The sequence below is a fragment of the Pteropus medius genome, unplaced genomic scaffold, assembly GCF_902729225.1.
Source record: "Pteropus medius unplaced genomic scaffold, Ma_sr-lr_union100, whole genome shotgun sequence".
NCBI lineage: Eukaryota > Metazoa > Chordata > Mammalia > Chiroptera > Pteropodidae > Pteropus > Pteropus medius.
This window is the reverse complement of record NW_024347791.1, coordinates 8,492,194-8,516,070: the sequence shown is the minus strand read 5'-3', so window position 1 is coordinate 8,516,070 and position 23,877 is coordinate 8,492,194. Positions and strand designations below refer to the sequence as shown.

Genomic DNA, 23,877 nt, shown 5'->3' with positions numbered 1-23,877 from the left:
ATTGTATATGATATATAAGGTTTAAGTTGTCACAGAAAATTTCAATCCAGTATAACTGTCTGCTCGAAATTTCTTTAATTTGTGATATAAATGCACATAATACTTTTCATGCTAAAATAGTCAGCAAAACTGAATGATTCACTTAGCTAAATTTGTTTTTGCATCGAGTGTATTTTTGATCACTTCACATTGACTTTAATGTAGCCATTGCATCCCTGCAATATTCCATCTCAGTATTTATAGCCTAATTGCACTTTCTTAGGCTATTTTATTTTTTGGTTCAGGGCCCTTTATTTTGGTAACAAGACACTCTGCCAGGTTATACATGCTTTATTTATTTATTTATTTTAACACAGAGGAAGGCTGCTGGTAGATATTTGTTCATTTGATGTTTTTATGACTAAGAGTTTAAATTCAGGCTCTGTTTCTGACAGAATGTAAATGTAACCTACACATGGGTATGTAACTGTTAGTAAAATTAAGCTTAGTCACTAAAGGAAGACTCGCTATCTGAACTTTCTTCTGTATTTTTTTCACCTTCGCCATCAGGCACTGGAGCATCTGGCCTCCTGAAAGAGAAGGAAAAAAATTTTAAAGGTTTTTCCAGTTGAAAAACACATTGACTAACTGTATATTAGGTTCATCCTAGAATATTGCTGCTAATAAATCTGCCAAGTCTGTGTCCTTAACTGAGAGAGACTCCCACTCTCTGCCACAGTGTGCTTCTCTCTGGCATCTCCTGCACCAAGGGGATTAAGTGCTATTCCTGTACAGGCTGTGGCACTGTTTTCTCTTGCCAGTCCTTACAGAGTGTGCTACATCAGCACTTTCTGCTTCTCATTACCATGGAGATCCAACTGTAGACAGCGATGTGATCTGGAGAGGCTGGCATGACCAGTGCTAACCATGTAGCCTCCAAGTGTTCATGAGGTACAGAGAAGGGAAAGCTAACAATGGAAAGAAAAAGAAAATCTTCATGTTCAGGAAAGCTGAAAGGAGAAATTTTAAAATGGATGAGAGTTCAAGAATGACTATTAAGAAATACAGGCAATGTGGAAATATTGTGGGGGAGAAGAGCGTTTGGTCAAAGACTGTTCTTAATGTTTGCTGAGTTTTCACTAATATGTTTTATTGTCAGAGAATAAATATAAAAAGTAGGAGTTGGTTAAAACAGTGTCTTGAACATTCCCTAGGCAAAACAAGGTGATACGTGAATGGTTAAACTCCAACTCTGCATGGATGTGCTATAATAAACCAAAATGAAAATTTAATGGTGTTATTAAAAGTCAACTACTTCGGCTCCACAGCATTTGTCAGTAAATCATTCAGTCAATAGGGTAGCACTATTATCCTGCCTCTATTCACTCTTACCAAGAAAGTAAATTAAGCAAGTATACTTCTGGGGAAAGTAAGAGGTAAAGGAAAAATAATACAGCTGCTCTGTCTTAATAATTAAAAACTACCAGACTTATTTCTCCCTCAAGCTCCTTGAGTGTAATTAAAGATTTAGAACACCAACAAATAAAACTGTTCTTTACCAGAGATATAACTACTACTACTAAAATAAGAAAATGTATAATCTACTATTTACTTCTAGTTACTAAAAATTATGGCCAAGTTTTGGCTGATATTTTTTAATATCATATCTGGCATGCTACAAAACAAAAGCTGGCCATTGCTCCCTAGTTGTCACATGTAAACCCATTTACTCTGCTGTACAATTTTAGATTATGCCTTTGAGGAAGTCATATATACTCAATATAGTAAAATTTTAAAGCTGGCTACAGCATTTCTTGGTTTTGATTGATGCTCCATCTGCCTAAAATGCTAACACAGGACCACAGTCTCCATCATTCTTCATGGCAGCAAGAACTCTGTAAGAAGTGGGCATGAATACAGGGCACATTTTCCCCGGTAAATTTTTCTTTGCTGTATAGTTGATTTCTTATTGTCTTCACTTTGTTAAAAAGAAAAAAATTACCAGAGGGAATTATTTGAATACTACATTAAAATTATATTAGTATCTATGGCAACTCAAACAAACAAAAAAACAATGTACGCAACTCCCCTAAAATAAATGCTACTAAGAAAAGGGTAAAAGCTAGGCCTAGAAGGGAGTGAAATTATAAAATTAATTTATATATGTAACCACCTTTTAATATATGTGATGCTATAGACAGTATAGTGGTTAAGAACACAAACTCTGGAGCCAGACTGGTTGGGTTCAAATCTCAGCCTTGCTACTTCCTTGTTGGGTAACTTTGGGGAAGCTATTTAACTACTCTGTACCCAATTGGACTCTTGTGATGATTAAAATAAATTACTGAAAGTAGAGTATATAATATAATATCTGACGCATGGTAAGTAAAGTAAATACATGTTATTTTCTATTAGTAGTAGTAGTAGTACTATTATATATTATTATTCTCCTCATCATCATGTACCTACAATTTGCCAGAAACTGTGTTAGGAGCTGGAGATACAGAGATGAATAACAAGCTGTTCTAGCCCTAAAGAAGATGATTGTTTTAGTGGGGGGGGACAGAAATGCAAACAAATTATTGTTATACAGTGTGATATACACAAATACAGTTGTACTAGCTATACTTGTATACAAAGAAAAAATAATTCACTCTGCTGAGGTTAGTCAGAGAAGACTCCAGAGAGATGAAGACACTTGGGAAAGGTTTTGGGATATGAGAGGGAGCTTGCCACAAACAGAAAATGTGGGAATACGTGAAGATGAGACAGCTCTGTGTAAAATTAAAAAATGGGAATGGTATGCCATGCTGCATCTGGAAACTGTCATTTGGTAGCCAGAGCGTAAGGTATACTGGGATGCAACAGTAGATGAGATTAGACCATTTGGCAGAACAATGGGTGGAGGGTGAGGACAAGTTATATGAAATATAAGTTTTCACTGAAATTGCATAACCAAGTTTGGGATTCTGAAGTAGTCATTTATTTTACATTTACATTGTTGTGCAATCATCACCACCATCTCCAGAACTCTCTTCAGCATGCAGAACTGAAACTCTACACCCTTTAAACAACAGCTTCCCATTTCCTTTCCCTCCAGCCTTTGGCAACCACTCTCCTACTTTCTGTCTTCATGAATTTGACTATTCTGAGTAGAATCACATAACATTTGTCTGAAATGGCTTGTTTCATTTATCATAATAAAGGTCTTCAAGGTTCACCCACGTTATTATGTATAACAGAATTTCCTTTCTTTTTAAGGCTAACTAATGTTCCATTGGGTGCAGATAGTACATTTTGTTGAACCATTCACCTGTGGATGGGCATTTGGCTTTGGGCAATTGTGAATAATGGTGCTATGAGCATGAGTATACAAATATATGTTAGAGCCTTTGCTTCACTTCTTTCAGGTACATGCCCAGAAGTGGAACTGCTGGATTATATGGTAATTCTATGATTAACTTTTATGCGAAACTGCCATACTGTTTTCCATAGTGGCTACATCATTTATATTCCCACCAAGAGTGCAAAAGGTTTCAATTTCGTCATATCCTCACCAATATTTGTTATTGTTTATCTTTGTTTATTTCTTAAAACTGAGACATAATTGATATATAACATTATATTAGTTTCAGGTATACAACATAATACTTTGATATTTGTATATATTGCGAAATGATCGTTACAATCAGTATAGTTAACATTCAGCACCACATATAGCTACAAAAATTTTTCGTCTTTTGAGAACTTTTAAGATCTACTCTCTTAACAACTTTCAAATATACAATATAGTACTGTTGACTACAGTCTCCATGCTGTACACTACATCTCCCTGATTTATTTTACAGCTGAAGGTTTAGCCAGTCAGACCACAAATGCTTTTTAACATCATCTTTTTTCTTTTGAATTTTTATAAAAGTTTATTTGAGCCAAAATGACGACAGATGCTGGGGAGCAAGATCTCAAACGCTCCAGAGAATACTTGTTTTGGAGCTTCTTTTATGCATTTGATATTAAGGAGAGAACTTAAGGAAGATTACATGAGGGTGGGAAAAACCAAGCCAGGGATTAGATTACAGGAGAGTTAACAAGATTACGGGCTTTCTTGAGAGTGGTTATTTCAACGGTGTGTTAACCTAGGTACATAGAAACAATGGACAGGGCTTGTTTCAGGTAAAGATAAACCTGTTATTAAAAAGTTATATGTCTGGGGCATGACTACACACCATGCTTGTTAGGAATTTATGATCAGATCACCCCGTGAGATTACTTTCCATAGAATCCCTCTTTTTGTCCACAATTCTCCATTTTGGTCATAAATCAATCCAAAAGATGAAATGATGACCAAACTTTTGGACAGATAATGTAACACTGCCTTTTTGGGGTGGGGTGGGGATTTTTATGAGAGTTTATTTGACATAAACTGATGACATACACCAGGGAGTAAGATCATAAATGCTCCTGTAACCACAACCTTTCTGATATTTTTATTATCTTTCTCACTCTTGTGACCAATCGCAATTTTTTGACATTGTCTTTTCCTGTCCTATACTTTCGAGCCAGTCTGCCATCCAGGGGTTGAGGACTGGCAATTAAATTAAATGGGAACCCAACTCAGCAAGAACTAAAAAAATAAACCTATTTTTGGAATTGTCTGGTTGGAGAATGAGGCCTATTGTATCCTCAATCAGCCCAAATCCAACCTTTAATCGATTATGTTGTTGTGTGGCAAGAGGTAGACAGAGATCATTGGCAGAAAAGGAATTCCCTTCGAGGGCAAGAAAATCTGCTGGACATGCCTTGAATATAATTAACAATGTTTCCCTGTTTTCCAGTATCCTTTTGGTTTACACTAATAAATCCCCTCTTGTCTCAGTCATAAGCAGGCAGAGGTGGTTGCTTTTACTTATGGAGACCATAACACTGGTCATTCCACAGTCTGGGAGAAGGGTATAAATCTCTTGAACAGGTATCTCCAGGACAAATGCCAGCTGAGCTGGTTCTGTTCAAAGCATGTGAACTCAATCACATGCTTTCTTTAGCCAAATCAATATGCTACAAATTGTATTCTTTTACGAATATGGAGCATGACCACTTGAATTTCAATTTCAGAAATCTATTCTTTACTGCAAATTTTAAAATACAAATTTTTTAGTTTGAGAAAACAATATAATCTGGGAAGACAGCTGCTGTGTGTACGTTAAATATCTCTTTGTTGAAAACACAATGGAATACAGGCAACTACAGGATTCTAAACAAGTTGTGTTCCAAAAGCCTGGTAAATCCAATTGTTTAGAATTTACAACATCTTCCTCCATCAAAACATTTATAAATCACAACTAACATTTACTGAACAATTACTGCTTATCTAGAGCTATGCTAAGTGCTTACGCTATTAGTCTGAACAATGCTACGAATTCTTTCATTTCCCATTTTACTGATGATGAAACTGATGCACAAGGAGATCAGGTAATTAATTAGTCCAGGTTCATACAGGGCAGGGCAGAATCTGAACCCCAGCAAGCTGATCATTTCTAAAGTCTGCTTTAGCCTGAGCCTTAACCATCATGAATGTCATCTCATGCTGATGGGCAGGCCTAACCTCTATATCCTAGAATAGTAAAAATATTAGTTACTATGTAATAATAGTAACCTTAGTTCTGGGACATAAATGAAAGCGCAGAACAGGGCATAAGAGAAATGTTTTTCTTTTTTTTAACCTTGGTAAAAAAAATCCAGGCATTGATTGAAAGAACTTAGAAGGCACAATTTACCTATTCCATATACTGAATACAAAACTGAAACAGATCAATTTTTAAAATTTCCATTTTCTTTCCTTTTAAACTCTTTTGAGTGTGATGGTGATAAAAGTACTCTTTCACAAAACTTTTTATTTCAGTGGTATTGGAAACTAGTTTTTACAAGCTAAACAGGATTAATTCTTGATTATGGAAGAACTATTGTTATTTTCAAAAACTTGGATTTTTAAAAATAATTAATCACTTAGAAGTAGCAAACAAATACTATTTATTTGGTAATTATCGGGCATTTTCTTCAGCTTTATAGACTTTCCAAAAGTCAATGATAGCCAGTTTTCTAGGAAAAGAGCCAGGCTCTCTTCTCCCTTATCATGTAAACTGTTTTAGTTTAAAATCATGTACTCTTAGCTTCCACAATTTTATACACAATCAAATAGCAATATATTTTCTGATCAGTATTTAATTCTATATTAACCTCAGCTTTGCTTTTTGTTCAGTACAGACAGATCTAGGCTATTTCTTTTATTATAATGAGTCTGTCTTAGTATCTAGGGCTAATAAAAAGTGTATGTTTATATTTTGAAAGAAAAAAGAAAACAGAACAATCTTTGCTGAAAGTTCTCAGCTGAGGCTTACTATGTACCTAAGACTCTAAATGAAGTACACTCTTCACTTGGGTGGCACATTTTCTTCTTCATCAGCTCGAACTTCTCTCCTGAAGTGAGGCTCTTTAACTTTTATGTAAACATGATTCTCAAAGTGCCAGAATTCCTCTTTAACAAGGCAGTTGACCCCACTTATCATATCCAGCTAAATGTAGTTGGAGATGGTTTGCTAGTAGCAGTGGTGATAGCTCATAGTGAGTCACCCCCACTCCAACCAGTGCCCCTTGTGACCGAAGGCCTGTACCGATGAGGTAATGGGTCAGAATTCCGGCTCTAGGCTGTGGTTGAGGAGCAGCTTTTCTGTAAGACAATGTTTTAGCTGTTACTGGAATTCTACCCTAAAACTTGGCACTACCTTGCAACTGAATGTTTCTCAACATTTACAGACAATGACATACCCTCGAACTTGCTAAGTAAGATATATCAAGGAAATATTGGGGTACCGGGGATTCTCCCCTTGGTAGTCATCCATGGACAGGGTGGTGATACCTCAATGGAGTCTTGAAGAATATGAAATCAGCCAGTGCAATAAGATGGAGGGAGTTCCACAGAGAAGAAAGAAAACATTGAAAGATACCAAAAGAGAATAGGGAAATGATACAATCAGGGAACTGCCAGTAGTTTGCTACGGCTACGTGAGATAGGTGTACATGGAAGAGGCAAGAAATGAAGCTAGAGAGAGAATCTTGGTCTTGATGATACAAGCATTTATATGCAATTCCAATATGTTAGACTACATGTTGAAGGCAACGGAGAGTCACAGAAAGATCTGAAGCAAAAATTAAGTATGAACAAATCCACTCAGGCTTTAGTGACAGATTAAAAGAGAATAGGGAAACCAATCAGGAGCTATTATAATCAAGTGAGAAATGATGAGAGCTTGAACTAAATAGCAATGGGCATGGAGACGTGGTCAGATGTGAAGGATATAAATGAAAAAATCATAGTGACTGACATAGAAGGAGGTAGGGAAGGGGGCACAATCAAGGATGATTTTCAAGTTGCTAGTGTGGGTGGCTTGTTAGGTAAAGGATTATGAACTAGGTTTAGTCTGGACAGGGGATGAAATGAAGCCAATCGGGGAAAAGGGACTGGATATCCAGCATATGCTGATGCTTACAGGGCTGCTGGTTTTCCATTTATTACATTTTCTCTACAGAGAAAAATCATCATTGTAGAGGTCATTTTAGCTGTTATTACAGAAGGTCTACTGTGTATTTCCAGAAGCAAAAAGAGGTCATGGTCAATGTTAAATATATTTACAACATATATTACAATGAGTACCAAATAGATTGGATCCATATGTTCAATTCACATTAAAATATATGTCACAATCCATCTGCTTTCAAAGTGTGTGTCAGAAACAATTTCCAGAACAAATGTCAAATATCCTGGAGATGCTTTAGTTCAAATTACCAATCCATGCCAATGTATTTGAATTGTTTGCTATTTGGATATATACTAAATGTAGATATATTTTGAAAATCTGTTCTTGAAAACTTTAAAAAAATTCTTAAATTTCATATTTTAGAAGATAAAATAGGAGAGAAAAGACATTTATAGTGTTTCACCTCCAAAATGCACACATTTCCTTAAGGGCTGACAGCCAAGGCAAATTCCAAAGTGGTATACTGCTAGTGCAGTATGAATGCCTGGACAATATAGCTATATACATCAGAGTGAACTAAAACCCCAAACTGGAAAAACTCTTTACAAGTATCTAGATACTTGCAAAACAGACTAGTTCTGAATAATCCATTAAGATATATTTTATCCAGGATGGGCTATGTAGCCAGGTTTGCTTAGATTGAATAAATTATTGTCAAATGTCTAAGCCACAAATTTTCAGCATTTCTCAAAAAATATTTTGTAAAACTCACACAAACAGTATCTAGTTTCATAATAACCATTTATGTGGACCCAGAGTGACTTTATTCTATTTATTTCTCAATTTGGCTCAACTTAAATTATGGTAGATTAAATTTCCTACACTCTATGGTCTTAAATGAATACCTGGTAGGTAACTTTTTTAAAAAGAAAGAATGGAAGAAAGAGAAGATGAAGGTAGCATGGAAAGAAAAAAACACTACTTCTTGTGGACAATACTGCTATGCAACAAAACTAATTTATCAAATTCCATCTCTTTTGAAAATAATAGATTCATCTCTGATCTATTCTAACTGCTCTTAAATGCACAAAGGCTGGTTTTAGTAGCACAGGATAGATTTTACATTTTTGTAACATAGCAGAGACACTATCTTTGAAGGTGGTTTCCTCAATCATAAAACACTGTATAGGAAAAAAATATAGAGAGTTTAAAATATTCTTATTATAACTGATAAATTCAACATTTTGACAGTAATATAATTATATTAGAAGAATTACTTACTCAAGAAGATCTGGGTCTAGTCCTTCTGATATCATTTTGTTTCTTATTGCCATCACTGGAACACCCTAAGCAAAAAACACAATATAATAACTCAATTAGTAAAAATGCTTCCTTCAAAAAACAGAAAAATAGACCAATGGAACAGAACTGCGAGCCCAGAAATAAACCCAAGCATATACAGTCAACTAATATTTGACAAGGGAGCCAAGAATACTCAATAGAGAAAAGACAGTTTCTTCAATAAATGAAATTAGATATTCACATGTAAAAGAATGAAACTAGACCCCTTTCACCATTCACAAAAATTAACTAGAAACAGATTAAAGACTCAAATCATGAAACTTCTAGAAAAAAACATAGGAAAAAAACTCCTTGACATGGACCTTGGTAATGATTTTTATGGAAATCAAATCCAAAGCACAAGCAACAAAATAAAACTAAACAATTTAGGACTGCATTAAACTAAAAAGCTTCTGCACAGCAAAAGAAACCATCAACATGGGCTCACTTCAGCAGCACATATTCTAGAAAGCCATCAACAAAACAAAAGGAAGACCTTCAGGATGGAAAAAAATATTTGCAAACCATGTATCTGGTAAGGGGTTAATATCCAAAATATATAAAGAACTCATATAACTCAACAGCAAAAAATCAAATAATCAAAGGACCTGAACAGACATTTTTCCAAAGAAGACATATAAATGGCCAGCAGTTATATGAAAAGATGCTCGATATCACTAGTCATTAGAGAAATACAAATTAATACTACAATGAGGTATCACCTCATACCTTTAAGAATGGCCATCATCAAAAGGACAAGAAATAACAGATATTGGAGTTGATGTGGAGAAAAGGGAACCCTTGTACACTGCTGGTCAAACTGTAAATTGGTACGACGACTATGGAAAACAGTATGGAGACCTCTCAAAAAATTAAAAATCCATATGTTCAGCAATTTTACTCCTGGGAAAAGAAATGAAACACTAATCTGAAAAGATATCTGCACACCAAGGTTCATAGCATTATTTCTAATAGCCAACACATGGAAACAAATGCCCCCGATTGATGAACGGATAAAGAAGTTGTAAGATATATATCTATATATCTATATTGATATTTGTATCTATAAATATATATATTATTCAGCCATAAAAAAAATGAGAAAACTCCATCATTTGTGACAATATGGATAGACCTTGAAGGCATTATGCTAAGTGAAATAAGACAGACAAAGACGAATACTGTATGATCTCACACGTGACATCCAAAACAAAATAAACTCATAGAAAAAGAGATCAGATTTGTGTTTATCAGAGTGTGGGGGAAGGAGGAGTTGGAGGAAAGTGGTTGAAAGGTACAAGCTCCCAGTTGTAAGACACATAAGTACTAGGGATGGGACATGCAATATGATGCCTGTAGTTAACACGGCTGGACACGCAGGAAAGCTGTTAAGAGGTCCTAAGCATTCTCAGCACAAGGAGAAAAATTGTTTTCTTTTTATTGTATCTATATGAGATGATGGATATTAAATAAACCTGTGTGGTAATCATTTCACAATATATGTAAATAAAACCATCATGCTGTACTTATGCAGTGATAGACTGAGTCAATTATTTCTTAATGAAACTGGAAAAGAAATAGAAGCTAAAAAAATGCCTCCTTTATATATCTCTATATACCACCTAAAACAAGGCCTTTTAGATGGCTCGTTAAAATATTACTTATTTTGCTTTATATTAGTATGTGCATAGCACTTGAATAATCTAAAGGTACACATTTTAACTGACTTAATGGAGTCAGTGTTATCCAATACCATATAAGCCCAAATTAAATATTTGGGCATATCCATTACTAATTCTGTATAAAAACACTGAGAATATTTGAATTTACTGTGATTAGTAGAATTCTGATATCACAATCCCACACCTCAATGATTAACATCACTATGGCAGCACAATGCTTTCTGTTGAGAGAATAAAAAAGATAATCGGCCCCTGCCTTCAGGTAGAACAGTCTAATAGATGTGTTAAACATATGATCACAACACAGGCCTGCATAATGGGCAATGTCGAAACCAGGGAAAGGCAGATACAGTGAATGACCAGTAAAGGATTCACTGAGGTGAGTCTTGAAGTTGGGCTGGGAGCTTATTTAAAATGAAAAACAGAAAGACAGAAATATATACAAAACTTTAAATTATCTACTATAACTAAGCTTGTCTCAATATTTTTTAAGTATACTTGTCCAGATATTTCCTTCCTTCAAAATGCTGATTTTATTTTACATTTTACCCAATAAAATCTGTGTTTAAGTCTAGGCAAGCATATACTAAACATGAGCATCAAACGGATTACAAACTCCATATGAAGAGTCTTCAAGGTTAATGACGATATATCTATCACAGAAACGTTATGGATCTTGCGAATTAAGTTCAGATCATTATTAACTATAATCCTCATTTTTAAAATCAGAAAATATATTAAAAATTTAAGTCTCATTTACTTTTTTAAAAATGTCCAGAAAAGATGCCTTCTACAACCATAATCTCTTATTTTTGCTATGGAGGAGGAAATAATACAAGTTCTCTACAGGCTAGGTTAAAGGAGGTCAGGAAAGGTAAAGCTTTCTTTCAAATTTACAGGTTCCCAGACAGAGTCTCTTTCCTGAGAAGGAGCAAAGGCAAGGCTGTCATTTATAGGCCCATTTATATATTTATCTTCGTAATTTTTAGGTTTGATTTTATAAATTAGTAAAATTTAATCTGTTAAAACTTAGATAACAATGGACACCTAAATACATCCTAAATAGTAGATGGATAAAAAGAAATAGCACCATCACAAAATTATCTTCAAAACCACACTCCTGTATGGTTTTGTAATACTGTTCCCTGGGGCAATATTTAAGGTATTCTGAAAAATGAAATATGGTTGGTTTGGAAGACAAAGATGGTAGAAAGTAAAACTTTGGGCTTTTTGTTAGCTTATGAAGTTTAAAGATAAATGAAAGATAGGAAAAAAAAAGCAGTTACTTGCTTAGTCATGTTAACAGACTCTTACATTTGAGATAAGGTAAGCACGAGATTAAAATAAACACCACTTTTAAAATATATTATCTGGAACTAAGACTTGAGAGAAAGATTTTTAAATAAAATGTAGTTAATTATTTAATAAAATTTATTTAATAATAGAGGAGAAAGCTGACTACCTGCACAACAAGATTGGGAATTTTACTTGATAATTAAATGCCATTCAACTACTTAATATAATAGAGAAAGTTAGAAGTTTGAAACATTTCATTAAAAAACATTGAAGTGCTATGAAGAAATGAGAAAAATGTAGAGAGGTAACATCATACTTCTTTAAAAAGACCTCTCAGTTTCTATTAACTATGGTTTGATGGTATAGTCTTTCTACCAACTCAACTCTGTAATTTATTTGCTATACTTTAGCATAATCCACAGAATATCGATTGAAAGATTATACAAATAAGTTACAAAGCCAAGAAAACAGAAGGGGAAAAAAATGAGGTTAAAAAATCATTTCCTAAAATATAGCAAAGAAAGTACGTGTAGGGTGGGAAGGAGGGGAGGTGGTAAAGGGAAGGGAGGAATAGGGAACAGAGAAGTTGGTGGAATTAAATAAGGTCCTTATTTTAACAGTGGTTTCATGGACTTGGTTAAAGTATAAGAATAATGGAAGTCTGCATCTATAAGCTCCATTTTTTACCCTTAGTTTCTTAAAGCTGGTTCCAACAAAAGAATACAGATATTATCAAAACTTGGTAAGTCTTAGTCATTTCTATATCTGGATATAAAGGAAAATACATATAATATCTTACTCTATTAGAGACTACTATAATCATTACCTTAATACAAATCTCATAAAGCTTGATACAAAAATAATTTTGCCTGTGTTACAAAGGGATCTGCTGCTGTTTCTAGTGATGTTGCTTAGATAATCTGTTGTTTTCTATATTCATTCTTAGAGGTTAAGGAACAGTCTGGTTTGTTAAACATCAAAAAAAAAAAGTGTCCAATTTCTAATCTCCAAGCGACAAGGCTACTGGTGGTCTAAGGAGGACATGAGAGACCTCAAAACTGAAGTCTATTGAACTGTGGGATTATTTTTGGCAAGTGATAATGGCAGTTTGTCCAACATAAGTAATGAAGACGAGAGAAGGCAGCCATAAGTTTGATGTTCCAAAAAATCACGTCTGTATTTGCGTCACTGGAGAAAGTGTGTAAAGAAGCCACAGTAATGAAATTATGATGGCAACACTAATAATTGAATACTAGTTTCTTATATCACAAAAACTGTTTGGAGGTTATAAGACTGCCAATATTTACATTTACTTGTTATTGTGTTAATGAAAGCCAAGCTACTAAATTCCTTTTTAAACCATGTTGAAATTTTCCTAGTTTTAGAAGGGAAAAAATCTAATAGAGATAAATAACTTTCCTTTTTAAAATAACATTAAAAAACTCCTTATATTTTAGAGTTTTTCCTCTCCGTTTATGAGTTTGAATCACAACAATGCAGTTATGAAAGATGGAAAATATGAAGTTTATGAAGTTTTCTTCCCTACCTAGGTCAACAATAAAGAAAAAGATCTATTGAGCTGATAGGTGTTGGTACTTTTTTTATTTGCAGGGAGAGGGAATGAATAGGAGTTGAAAAGATGTTATGAGGTGGGAAAAAGCAGCCAGTCCTCCAACCAGGCTCCTTTCACTTAAACAGTAACTTAGTAAAATTGACTCAATCATTTCTTTGCCTTCTGATTTTCAATAATGCTCTTTAAAAATATCTATATTGTATTTTATAAAATATATTAGTAGGATGTTATATTTAGGATAAAATTTTCAGATGAAATATTCTATATAATAGATAATGAATGTTTACTGAACAAACCATAACACCAAAGCACGTGCATGCTCAACGATCTTTTCTCCTCCTGGGAGCTTTCTGTGAAGGGATACAAAATTAAATCTCTTAATTATTGCAGGATGAATATGGATATCTAAAAAAAGGTAAGCTTTATTTCTAATGACTGTACAGATTTAGGAAATCATAGATTCTGATATTAACTCTATACTGTTGCCTCCAAGGGTCATTAATTTGAACCTAAATGGGCAAAAAAGCTCACAAGTTTTGACTGGTACTATTCACAGTGATTTCTATGGAGCTAACAGTAAATTATTCCTTTTCCAATGATTATCTAAAGAGATCAGATTCACAGGGAGAAAGTATTCCTCACTAACTGCACATCAGATATCTTTAATGATGAAGGAAGAAATCACATGACAAAATGAACGAGAATGATATGGGCCATGACCAGGGCCCCAGGAAGCTGGTAAGGCAGTTACTAATACTTTACTCATAAAATAAATATATGTTAGCAGTTCCACTCATGCCTTTTAGGTATTAGAAGAAAGGTTAACCTAAATGCCTATCAAAAAAAACCTTTAGAAAATTATTTCAAAAAGGGATCTACTGTTATGAGACTAAAAATATAGCTGCACCAATTTTTCTACATGATTGATTTTTCCACTAGATATTCTTTTAACATAAATATTAGGAGTTAGAGATTTTGTAGCCCCTCAAGTATTTGTTGAGTTAAGAGTAATTTGGTGCTGTGGAAAACTCATTTTCCTCCATTATAATGCAAAAACAATATCTAAAATTTAAAGACTTGCTTTGATAAGCGAATTAATGCCATAATGTCATTGTGAATACTTCTGCTACATTATAACTTTGCTATACCTCATTTCACTCGAATGATATTTGTTGTTGATAATATGTATTAATTATAATTTCCTAAATCTAATTATACATTTACTTTCTAGGAATAAAAACTTTAAAGGACTTTTTATAGTAAATCATTTTGGAATTCACTACTTGAATTAAAGTATAATAAGTTCGGATGGTCTCTAATTCAATTTCTGGAAAAACTATTCAAGAGGATTTAAAGAAATATCTCCAAATATAGCAATAAAATGCATAACAAATAGAATTCTTAGTAATTAATTATAAAGATAATTCTACTGAATGAAACCACTGAATATTCACTTTTGAACTAATTTTTCAATAGTGTTAATGTGTTTGAACTGTTGTATTATGAATTTCTCATTCAATGACCATTGGTACCCATTTAAAGAGAGATGGCCATAATTAGGCATTCTATGTGGCTACAGAACAACAATGAAGGGCCCTGAATCTGATATTAATGTGTCATCAGCATGTGGTCTAACTAACTTAACAAAAATCATTTGTGAATTTTAGCTAGGAAAAGAATAAGAAAAGTTGGGATGCTTATCATACTATGAAAAACTCTGGTAAGTTGAAGCTTAGGTCTAGAGATATTTTTTTAATTGTAGTATTAAGATAAATACATAGTGATGGAAGGAGATTTGACTTTGGGTGGTAAACACACAATGCAATACACATGACGTATTACTGAATTGTACACTTGAAACCTATATAAATTTTATTAATCAATGTCACTTCTATAAATTTAATGAAAAATAAAATAAAATAAAATGGAAAATCTGAAAAAAACCATAAATACAAAAGGTATAGTTATTTTCAGGTAGAGGAATATATAATTTTCATTCATTTGTCCCAATAAAACATTTTGAAATCAATTTTATTTCCTTGTAAAATATAATTAACGTAGTAGCATTGTCTCCAAATTGTAAAATAATCCTTTCCAAAAAATTAACTTACAAATGAGATATGTTGTTGCATCTTACATTGCTGTAATCTATTCAAGGCACATTATCTTCCACACCAGGAGTGTCTGCCCCATTATGACTGCTTACACTATCTAAGATCTTTGTCCAAATAAAGTACTAAAATATCTTCCTCAAGTTAATGGTCTCTAAAAGCTCTAAGGCATTTCTTTCCCACCTGAGGTGAGTCCACATCCTTATGACAGCTCATGCTCCTCTGGTCTTTACTTTTTCTTCCATTAATAAACCAGTCTTAGACAAACAAATTTATAGTTAGGGTGAGAATCACAATATTTCTAAAAAGAATAAATCTAAGTAAGTAACTCCTTAATTTACACCACACATTTTAGCAAGTATAAAAACTGTCACTGTTAGTGTATGTCATCAAATGCTTCCTTATGAATCTTAATAGTAATGTTCCTTTTTTCACAACTTCTCAGACCTAAACTCCTTGTTTAAAGGGGTTGGAATGAGAGATATGAAGTTAAAAGTTAAAAATATTTTTCTGCTAAATGTCCCTGTCTTTGTTATTATACTTTAATTCAAGTAGTTCCCATTTTATATATCATTTAAAGGAAATTCCTATGAAACATAAAACTACCTTAAGCTCATCCTCTCTAAAAGGTCCCTTCCCTGTGTTTGCTTGCTTGCTTATATTCTTTCTTTTTCTTTTGTGGGGAGAGGCCTACAGAGGTCTGGTGTTATAGAGAATTTATGGCAGATGAAGAAAAATATCATTGGCATCTAGCAAAATAACCTGAAACAAAGAATTACATGTTTTGACTGTTTCAGATAAGCTGTCCTATACATTATGTCAATCATTTTAATTATGAATCCAATGACATAAGATTATGATATATTCTTCAAACATACTTTCATACTTAAGAAAAACTCATTTGACAAATTTAGCTCCCTAAATTAACCATCTTATCAATTATTTTTAAAAGATTGTTTTGCATTCTTAATTTTCTTATGTTTCACTTACCCCACCTTTTAAAATTATTTTTAATTATTTGACATATTATTTAAAAACAAAGAATTCAAGTGTACAGTAGCAAAATATCCTTCTCATGGAGACAATCTGTATACACCAGCTTGTTGGTATGGGACAATTCTTCAACTACGATTGAGAATGAGGTTCACAGTTCAAAATATATTTTTCCAAAAACTATAAGCACCGCAAATAAAAAGTTATGGTTAATAACTAGTTCCTGGAAACAAATTATTCACAAATCAACACTTTCATGGTTAACTGAATGCCACCTGAGGATAACTATAATGAAAAATATGAGATATCAGTATCAAAATATTCTGAGCTTTATGATTACGGCAACAGTGATATTAGAGAATATATGAGGAACAGACAGGAATCAAGGCAGGTGCATACAATATTACCAAATGGATAGTGACAACCATTTAACGTAGTGGTACCTGCCCACTACATGTTTTTCTTTCAAAGAAATTTAAAACTGAATTTAGCAATATTACCGTTTTCTGCTCTCTAACAAACACATATAAGAAAAATAAAATAGAAAAGAATAAACAAAAGGGCAAATGTGTCATTTAAAAGCAATACTTCTCACTGTTAAATGTGTACACAGTATGACTGGTTCTGAGCTCCCTAACTTTGAAGGCAACTTGGGAAGGGTTCAGGAGGCAGTCAGAATATTGACAAATCGCAGTCTGCAAAACTGGCACAATAATTCCTCACACCTGGTTTCCTAAGAAGCTAGTTCACTGACTTTAGCAGAGAATAAGTAATTTTGGTAGTTCTTTGCCAAAAATACAACAAAAAGCTAGTTGTTTGTAGGTTCCCGTTTCAATTTTCAAAGTTGGCTAAATTATGCAATTAATTAAACAAATTAAATGTTCATTTGCATCTTTATCTACAGTCATGTGTGTGAGAAATCAATCATTGTTCATGCAGTTTTTATCTTCAATGCACAGCATGAGGTGAAAACACCACAAAAAGTTGTCCCCCCCCAAACATTTATGTACTCAAAAAATACTGATCTTGATATTGATTAGTCTTAGGTATTATAAAAGAAATGAAACACACATTAATATTATAATACCTACAGAGTTAAACAAATACAATGAAAGAAGAAATAGCATATAGTTGTTAAACTAAATCCACAGCAGTGTTTTACACAGCTCTGGGCATATACGAAGCACTTTTGATTACACTGTTGATCACTGATAATGAACTTACCCCGGAGCTCTCTAGACAATGGAAAGTCACACTGGGGTCATATCCCAAACAAGGTTTTAAACCCTATAATTACTCTTACAAAAACTACACCTTATCTAAAGAGCACTGTACTTCACGCTTGATTAGTCTCACAAGGGCCAGGGTACATAACTTCTTGATGAACATCTTTAATAATCAGTTGGAGACCCTTCATCCTTAGGTAATGGAAGTCATATTTCCCCAGGCGAACATCCACTACTGGCAACAGATGCATCAGAACCACCAGAACCAAGGAGATTATTCAATTCACATTTTAAGTCGGCCAAAGAAAATAGAGCTTTAAAAAAGCCTAAGTGTCCGAAGAGACTGTTTTGGCAAATATGGTTTCGAAAAATACAAGTCATTAGGTTCTTAATGTAGAAGTCGGACTTTCCCAATGCACAATTTATTACTGGCAAAGAATTCACCAAGCTCTGCCAGTAAAAGAGGGAGAATTGTTGGAAAAGTGATCTATGTACACAATTCCAGTTAAGTTATAAAAGCAATATGTAATTTAGTAAAGGCTTGTGCTGCACTATTATGACAACAAACATTAAATCAGAATCAATTATCTGCCACATTTGGAACACGACAGTATTACTCACTGAAAAATCTTGTGTAAAACTTACTTGAAAAGGAAAAAGAAAATCAGAAAATGCCAGCAGGTGTTCCAGGAAAATTAATTAATAATGAGAACCAAATCTGGGGATCAATTAAATAGATCATAAATCTAGAGAGAATGTTAGATCTCATTTTATGCATGAGGAAACTGAGGCCTTAAGAGGTGACATGACCTAAACATGGTCACACAGGGCTGTACTGACAAAGCTAACTATATCATGTTGTATCCCAGAAGTACAGAGTAAAGACTTGGGTGGACTCTTAGGCATTCCGATGTCCCACATAAACAACTACTTCTGGAACTGTAATCATTCTTATATTTGACAAAGGGTAGTAATCCAGGAGTGACAGAAAAAGGTATGGGATGAAAAAATGAGGTACCCCTTATGTCTCTGTGAAATGGTACCTGTGACATTTGAAAAATTCTGCTGGTTTATGTTCAAAGGAGTTTATATTAATTAAGCAGTTTTAACTACCTAGGTTCTAAAATAGTGTGTAGGTATGTGACAAGTAAGGGAAAGCAAAATAAAAGCAATACATTCCAGGAGATGGGTAGGACCCACAAAAGAGAAGACTTCACGGCAGCTCAGGAAGAAAGCCAAAAGGACTGTAATTCACTGATATTTAAGAAGCCTGAAAAGTTTTTAAAATCTATATTTGTAATTTGTAGGACTTCCTGTGTCTCCCTACCCGAAGTGAGTGATTACTACATGGACTGTCAGCAAATTCAAGTTTTTATACTAGCAAAGAGGCTATACTAGCAAAATGGCTTGAGAAACATTTGTCTACTCTCTGGAAAAGGATAAACAGCTTAAGTGCAATTATAACTATAAGATTCTGGTTATGGAATAACAACTCATTTTTAAATAATAAAAATATAAAGGCAATTGAAAATGAAAGAAATCCTATTATTGTCCTTAGGAGGTAAGAAGGCTTCTGGCACTGTTAATACCCTTTAGAGGGTATAGAAATATTATTTGGGGGATCTTAAGAATAGATTTTTATATTCTTGGTATAAATACAGTGATTTTTTTCCCAGAAAGATAGGTTTTTTGGAGACCATGCTATCTTCTCTTTTATTAATTCCTTATACAGAATATAAGTTTCTAAAATTCAGCTTTGGTAACATGTATTAATGTGTACAATGGGTGATAAACAACTCAAGACCATATCAATAGGCAAAGTACAACTATTTTGATTAATTATGCTGATATTGGTCTTTCTCTACATTAATAACTAAAACTAAATTTTGATTAGTGGGTAAGCTAGAGAAAAATTAGCCCCCTCCGAGGTCAGAAAAAATTGGGCATTTTAATAAAAATCTACATCTTGTTGGGAAAGTGAAACACTTTCCAGTATTGATAAGGCAATTTGCAATGAAGCCTGGTGCTAGGTTCTTCCTTACAGGAAGTGGTCAAATTAGTTTTTCTTTCTGTCTATATCCCTTTGAACCTTGTTTGTTCTCAGTCACATTCAAGGAACTTAGCAGAATAAACAACTGATTAGAAAACTAACACAGAAAACGGGAAGGCATTTCACCATGCAGGAGAATATATTTATAAAGCTACCTAGATTCTTCCCATGTCAATGGCAGAAATTGAAGGATTCAATGGTAGATTGTAATGGGTGTCTAATGACTTTCTGTGAGGCATTTTCTAAAGCAAGGTGGTACTGTCGTCTGTTCTAGTTATAGTTCTGTAAAGATATGGATATAGAAAACACTAGCTATGCAGGTGGTGCTTGAAGAACAGTATTTTCAGCACTGGTTTATTGCATTAGAATGATTATACTCCTGGAAAAGTGCTAAATAGCTCAGAAGAACCAAAAGATTATGCTTAGCAAGACCTATAAGTATGATCAAGGAGCTCTGAACTGAAATCAGAGGGTAAAAAAATCCTTAGGGCAGAAGTTCTAAATAGACATTTTTCTAAGGAAGATATACAGATGGCCAACAGGCATATGAAAAGATGTTCAACATCAGTAAGTATTGGTGAAATGCAAATCAAAACTGCAATGCAATATCACCTCACACCTGTTAGAATAGCTATTAACAAAAAGACAGGAAGTAAGGGTTGGCGAGAACGTGGAGAAAAGGAAACTGTTGTGCACTGTTGGTGAGACCGCAAATTGGTGCAGCCACTAAGGAAAACAGCATGGAGCTTCTTCGAAAAATTAAGACTAGAACTACCATATGATCCAGCAATTCCTCTTCTGGGTATTTATCCAAAGAATATAAAAACACTAATTTGAAAAACACCCCTTTGTTCATTGAGCATTATTTGCAGCCTAAGTATCCATCAATGGATGAATGGATAAAGATGATGTGGTATAGATATATATAACGGAAAACTACTAAGCCATATGAAATATTGCCATATGCTACAACTTGGATGGATTGAGGGTATTATACTAAGTGAAATAAATCAGACAGAAAAGGACAAAAGCCATATGATTTTTATACGTGGAATATAAAACAAAAAAGTAACATGAACAAAACAAAATAAACGCATAGATACAGATAATAGAAATGTGGTACCAGGAGGCAAAGGGGATGGGGGAGGAGTGATAAAGGATATATGGTAAGAGATGGAAACGAGACTTTTGGTGGTGAGCATGCAATAGAGTATACAGATATTGAATTGTAATGTTGTACACTTGAAATTTATATGATGTTATTAACTAATGTTACCTCAATAAAAAATAAAATTTTAAAATCCTCAATTAAAACTGCAAGGCTATGAATAATAGTAATATGATGGGGAAAAAAAGAACAGTGGAAGAACTAGCAGGTAAGTATTAAGAGGAGAGATATAAAGAAATAGAAAAAACTTAACTAATAGCCTGTTCAAAAAACGTGTGTGTGTAAAAATGTGTGCAGTGTGTGTGGGGTGTGTGTATATGTGTGTGTGGGGTAGGCAGAGCAAACCTGAAATTTCAAAATAAGTAAATCTCAGAGACCGCTAACACTTAGTGGGATGAAATTAATGGGACATGGCATTTGAAAGGCATGTATTACAATGTTTTACAATGGAAGGAGGAAGATAGCTGTAAATGAACACATACACATGAGTATGGAAATTCTTAAACATGAGATAAAGGAACTCCTAAGTGAGACTAATAAAAGGCAATAGTGGTATTATCAAGTAGAGCATACTTTTTGGCCACTTGACCAGATGGAAGATTTAGATGAAGTTTTCTGAAACATGTTGCAAATAAGAACAAGGATAAAATACAGACGTGATATACTGGCAGCTTAATTTTGCTCAACTCAGAGCATCTGATAAATTCCTATATGTTGAAAATTTTATCCTTCAACGGGTAAAGGAAGCACTGAGAGGAACTGATTTTACTATTTCATACTTACATTTGAACAAAAACATAAAACTGAATGATAGTGTAGAAGTGACAGGAACTCTGGTAGTGACCATGCCCAGGAAAAACAATCCTGGGCATTGTCAAACAAGTAACCTACGGCTATGGTTGGGCATTTGAGAAATGGTGGCTTTATAGAGGGCTTAAGAAAAGTAATGATTGGCAGATTCATGTCAAATATGAGGCAGATCTCTACTTGGTCTATTCTTGGTTTGGTATTAGAAAACATTTTAAATCAGTGACATGAAGAAATGGGAGCATTTCTATACATTTCCAGGTGACACAAAGCTAGGAAGGAGAGTTAATATGCAGGATAAAATAGTCCATTCAACACATGCTGATTGAATACCTTTATGGACAAAATGTTAAAGTAAATACAAAGACGAATCAAGATACAGTTCTTCTTCCTGTCATAGTTTCCTTTTAATAGAGGAGATAAAAATATTTATAAATAATCATTCAACATGGTATAACTTCCATTAAAATATAGATAAAGTGGTCAGTTAGGTCAATGAAGGGAGATATTATTACTGAAGCTTTATGTGTTGGTGGGTTCAGAATCTGGGATGATTTTGTGGAAGTGTTCATAGGAACATGTCAGATGAGAAAAATTTGGACAAGCAGTAATCAAGAGAAGGGGAATCTAGATTCAGAGGTGGAAAAGCATGAAGCTTATATGGGGAAGGATTTGTGGTTTTGTATGAAGAATGGAATTCAGGAGAGGAGCAGTAGGAACAAAAGTTGGGTAATAAGATTCTGGGATACAGGTTGGCACAATAAACTAAAAACAATAAAAGTAAATTTAACTTGGATAAACTTGCAGTTTCAGGATGGCAGTGTAAAGATGTTACTGCCCTCTTTCTTCTTGAAAACTACCCCAAATAATAAGGCACAAAGAAATAGAACACAAACTCCAATTTTAATGACTAAGAGGCATATATGAACAACAGTAACATGGAAATTCAAAGCAGTTAAAAGAATAATTGATGACTTAGCATAGCAGAGGAAGGCCAAGTCCATGTGCCTGAGGAGAGAGATACCACAAAGAAGCAGTACTTCCAGAACTCTGGAAATGTTGAGGAATTAGAAATACCCGTACCAAAAAGGCAGAGGGGAGGTAAAAGACACATATCAGGAATATTGGGCTAAAAACAGAAAAAATCTGAGAAGAAACTGAACCCCTACTCATACTCAGTAATACTAAGTGAAAAGAATGGGCTGAAGCTGAGTTCCAAGTACTGCCAGAGAATGGTTTTTGTTTTTAATAAAATGAATAATTATTTATTCTATCTTAAATATTTCTAAATAAAACTTTTAAAATTATGTTATAATATAGGTTGAAATATTTTTAAAAAGTTCTTAATCAGAATGGCTTTTTGGGAAATACATATGCTCTAGCTCCAAGCCCCAACTCCAGAGATCATAATTTAATAGGGTAGGGACCAGGAACTTGCATTTTAACAAAGTTTCTCAGTCTAAAAACCACCGAGCTAGTGTAAAAAAAATCTATCACCGAAACCTATCAAAAGGTAAAACGGCATAGAGAAAATACAGGCATTTTCATTCATAGATAAATACTATGTGCCAGGTATTACTCTAGGAACTGGGAATGGTTCAGTACATAAAAAATTCCCTATCTTCATGGAGTTTATATTCTAGTAGTGGGAGTGACACAAGATAAGTATGTGAGATATACAGTATTTTACATTTTAATGGAAGGTTACATGAAAAAAAATATAGCAGGTAAGGGGTAAAAGGAATGGGGTCAGAGAGAAATTAACATGAGTAAAGATTTAAAGGAAGTAAAGGAGTTCACCATGAAAATATCTGGAAAAAAAATGTTTCAGGGAGAGAGAATAGCAGATGCAAAGGCCTCGAGAGAGGAGACTGCCCATGTATTTATTCCAAGGACATCTAAGCGGCCAGTGGAGCTAGAGTAGGCAAAGACACTAGATCAGAAAGGTAACAGGGGAAAGTTAAATTGTATAGGATCCCACGGGCCTGTGAAGGACTCCGGCTTTTACTTCTAGTGACACAGTAAGCCATATGATAAGAAAAATGAATATTTAAGGAGTCATTTAAATACATATATGTATATACACATATATATAATATATATAATTCTGAAAAGCAAT

General features: G+C 33.9%; 1 protein-coding gene across 4 annotated transcripts in view; it reads right to left on the bottom strand.

Moving 5' to 3' along the window:
• Window positions 1–314: 314 nt before the first annotated feature.
• Window positions 315–23,877, bottom strand: part of WASHC3 (WASH complex subunit 3) — a 38,803-nt gene continuing 15,240 nt past the window's right edge. For 2 of the 4 annotated variants that reach the window (XM_039877963.1, XM_039877962.1), the window contains exons 6-7: window positions 8,793–8,857; window positions 315–569 (exon numbers count right to left, since the gene is read on the bottom strand). In XM_039877963.1, coding sequence (XP_039733897.1) covers window positions 485–569; window positions 8,793–8,857 — 150 coding nt within the window. In that variant the 3' untranslated portion in view covers window positions 315–484. Of the gene's footprint in view, window positions 570–6,020; window positions 6,704–8,792; window positions 8,858–23,877 lie in introns of those variants that run through there. The other 2 variants (XM_039877961.1, XM_039877960.1) reach the window with 2 other exon arrangements.